Raw genomic sequence first — 3,705 nt, 5'->3', positions numbered from 1 at the left:
AAGGTAGAGTGATCAGATCAAAATCAAACCGAAACGCTTAAACAGGTGTCGGGTCTCGGAGCAGCGAAGCTTAAAACCGTTGTTCAGCGCCGTTAGCATACATTGACATATATATATATATATAATACAGTTGACTCTGGATTTCCCCTTTGGGTTGTGTCCATGTTCACCCTCAGAAAATAATGCCGCTGTTTGTTTATTTCTCACAGCTTGGTTTCTCAACTAAGAACAGACATACATATAGCATTGAATACCGACTCTTTACTTCTAGAACACGACCAAAGTCCCAGTTCCTAAATCTTCGACCACCATTGTTTAACAGTGGACGCAAGTTGTATCAATCATTAGGACAGCATCTAAGCTAGTTTAATCTATGTTTTTCCATTAACTTATATGATTTGACCAAGTGACTTTTTTATTACATCTTTGATCATATCACAAGGAAAAGATTTGATAATGGATCTGTGAGTGTTTTAGCTGGCAGAGATTTGTTGATGAGCTCACCTAAAACAAACCTAACCGACACACAAGACAGACTAGATGCAACTTCAATTGCCATCTTAATGGATGCAACATCGACATTGGACTTTCGTGATTTATCCACCACTTGGTCAAAATAAGCAGACAATTCTAACACGTCCAATCCGAACCGTAACTAACTCAAAAGTAATCGATTATAGTCGACCCATTAATCGCTAATCCAGTGATGAACAATGATTGAACCGACGACGGCATTTAAAGAAATTAACGGTTTTCTATATGGACTAAAATGATATGCAAACTGAAGTTTGATGCCAACCCTTTGAGAGAGGTTGGGACATCTGTCCTCCATTTGGAAAGGAAATTAGGGTATAAAAGTTTAAAACCGCACCGTTATACTTACTATTATACATGTATTTTGAGAAAAGGATAATGATTCCGTGACAACCGTTACGAATATAAAAAAATAAAAACATTAATCCTACATCGTATCAAATGTCTTCCCGGGTAAATAACGATTCCGTGATAGATACTGAAAACATGAGTTTTGAAACACACAAATGGCTGGCCTCTCATAATCTTCAATGGAATCTGTCCAATTGGAAAACTAAAAGGTTGCAAAATTTGTTAGTATTGGATGATAACAGATATATTTCCTGCAAGGTATATACTCTTCCAAAGAAAACAAAGCACACCCAGGTAATAAAGGTCAACTTTTGCATATATATATATATATATATATATAGCAGCCTGAAGGGAAAGCAAAGAAACTGACAAACTTGAAAGGTACCCTTTTGGGGGTAGTTATATATGCAAATATAAAACTACCTCCATTTGTACTATTTAAAAGTTCATCTTTTGCTAGCTCAAATGCATGCAAGAAAGCTATAGAATTCTGAGATTGCACATGCTACCGTTCGATGAATCGATTATCGGTGTCGATTAGTATGGTTCTTTCCCTTCCAATTCTTGCGGTCGATGCACAATCTACTGATTTAACAAGTTCGGGAGATGCTGTCTCGAATTTCCGACCGAGCCTAGCTGTTGTCATAGGTATCCTCTGTGTCATGTTTGCCTTGACATTTTTCCTACTCATCTATGCCAGGCTCTGTAACAGGGGCGCTAGTGCGGTCCAGGGTGATCATCACCCCGGTTTGCTCCATCGGACAAGGTCTCGATTTTCCGGGATCGACAAGAAAGTTATCGAATCGCTTCCGTTCTTTCGGTTCTCGTCGCTTAGGGGATCGAAACAAGGGCTCGAATGCACGGTTTGCTTATCGAAATTCGAAGATGTCGAAATCCTAAGGCTGTTGCCGAAGTGCAAGCATGGCTTCCATATTGGTTGCATTGATAAATGGCTTGAAAAGCATTCAAGCTGCCCTCTTTGCAGGCAAAAAGTCAACGCCGAGGACTTAACAATGTTTACATACACAAATAGCTTGCGGTTCTTGAGGAATCAGTCTTCAAGAGAAGATTCAAACATAGAGCTTTATGTCCAAAGAGAGCAAGACAATAGTCACGGCTCGTCGAGATTCAGAAACGGAAGTAGTTTCCGGAGAACAGAAGACCGTGACATCGAAAACCAAGTTCTAGTTCGAGAAGAAGAGTCCGATAACGACGACGAAGACAGAGGGAAGATCTTCCATAAGTTCAACCATAGGATCATTGCATCTGATGTAGTAATGAAGAACAGATGGAGCAGTGTGAGTTCATCAGACCTTATGTTCTTGAATGCCGAAATGCTCAATGATATGTCGAGCAACCGATTTTCTTCCATCGAAGCCGATGAATACGGACAGATTCCGAAACCGAAACCGACCGGAAACAACGAGATTTCGAAGATCAAGGAAGAGATGGAGATTAAAAGATTGTTTGAGAACAAAGTCAACAAAAGCAATCCAAATTGCGAACCAAGTACAAGTACACATACAACATCAAGGGTCGTTGGTGTTGTTAATCAAGGAGAGAAAAGATCGATGTCGGAAATCACCGCTCTGTCAAGGTTTCGGGATGTCGTTAGTACGAGTAATGGAACATGTTGGAGCTCCTTGTCTGAAAACTATACAAAGGAGGAAAGAACAAGGAGGCTTTGGTTGCCAATTGCAAGAAGAACAGTTCAATGGTTTGCCAATAAAGAGACAAGGAGGTCTAAACAATCTCAGCATTTAGGTGTCTGAATATGTTGATTGGATGGAGAAAATTTCATTTAGGTCACTGCAATTTGTGCATAATTTCAATATAATACACAGTTAGAAATTTTCCTTTCGAATTTTATTTTCCCTGATTTTACACAAAAAGTTCAAGTTTTATTTCTTACAGATTATATTTATTTATTTTTGTAAAAGGCATATCTACAAAAACATAATAGAAAATGACAGGTATATTTATCCATTCCCACCCTTTTTAATTATTTTGTAGTTTGTTAAGGGCATAATTATTATTTTAGTCTCTCAACTATACTAAATTTTGAAATTTAGTTCTTCTATTTTAATTTCGTATGATTCGGTCATCTACTTTTATAATTTATTAGTAGGTCCAAATTGATAATTGTTAGCTGTTATTATTAAAGTAATGATATGATTTTCTAATGTAAAAAACAATTGTACACATTTGATCAGGGACCAAATCAGGATCATAGGTAAGGGGAAAATATAAATTACAACAAAAATGGACCAGGGTCTAATGTAAAGTTAAGGCTTAAAAATTGAGGGTTGGAATTTAATTTACTAACTTTGAAATTGACTTTTTAAACGAAAACAATGAGGATATTGTTTATTCTGCCGAATATCAAAATTGATAGGGACATGAAAAGCATTTAAATAAAAAATGAGGGTTAGAGCAAAATTTGTCTAGTTTTAAAACTAATATGAACCTAAGAAATAATTAAATCCAAAAATTTAGAAGGTAGTGATTAATTTATATAGTTTTGAAACTTTTAAGGACATAAGATGTAGTTGAACCTAAAAATTTGGCGGCCATGACACTCCCACGCTCCATCTCCATATTCGGTTGATGTCTAAATAAAGCTCTCTCCTTTAAGAGCAACAATTAACGATACTATCAATTTGGATATATTAATAATATTATAAAATTAGGAGGAGTAAATCGTATATTTTAGTATTGTAGAAGAACTAAAACAAGAATTGGACCCTTTGTTTTAAATAAGAATGAACAACCAAAAAGCTTACTTTTTAAATCAATGTTCCAGTGCATGTTTGATGTTTT

General features: G+C 36.3%; 1 protein-coding gene across 1 annotated transcript; it reads left to right on the top strand.

Annotated features, from left to right (window-relative positions):
* Positions 1 to 1,320: 1,320 nt before the first annotated feature.
* LOC120211836 (E3 ubiquitin-protein ligase ATL42-like) lies at positions 1,321 to 2,767 on the top strand. The gene has a single exon (XM_039210298.1). It carries the CDS (start codon positions 1,401 to 1,403, stop codon positions 2,655 to 2,657), a length of 1,257 nt encoding a protein of 418 aa, XP_039066229.1. The 5' UTR covers positions 1,321 to 1,400; the 3' UTR covers positions 2,658 to 2,767.
* Positions 2,768 to 3,705: the final 938 nt, after the last annotated feature.

The sequence above is a fragment of the Hibiscus syriacus genome, unplaced genomic scaffold (assembly GCF_006381635.1).
Source record: "Hibiscus syriacus cultivar Baekdansim isolate YM2019G1 unplaced genomic scaffold, ASM638163v2 tig00109987_pilon, whole genome shotgun sequence".
Lineage (NCBI taxonomy): Eukaryota > Viridiplantae > Streptophyta > Magnoliopsida > Malvales > Malvaceae > Hibiscus > Hibiscus syriacus.
Note: the sequence above shows the minus strand (reverse complement) of the source record. Positions and strands in the feature narration are given on the sequence as shown.

Excerpts from the sequence above, each read along its gene's own strand:
- LOC120211836 (XM_039210298.1), top strand. The coding sequence starts at position 1,401 with ATGAATCGATTATCGGTGTCGATTAGTATGGTTCTTTCCCTTCCAATT.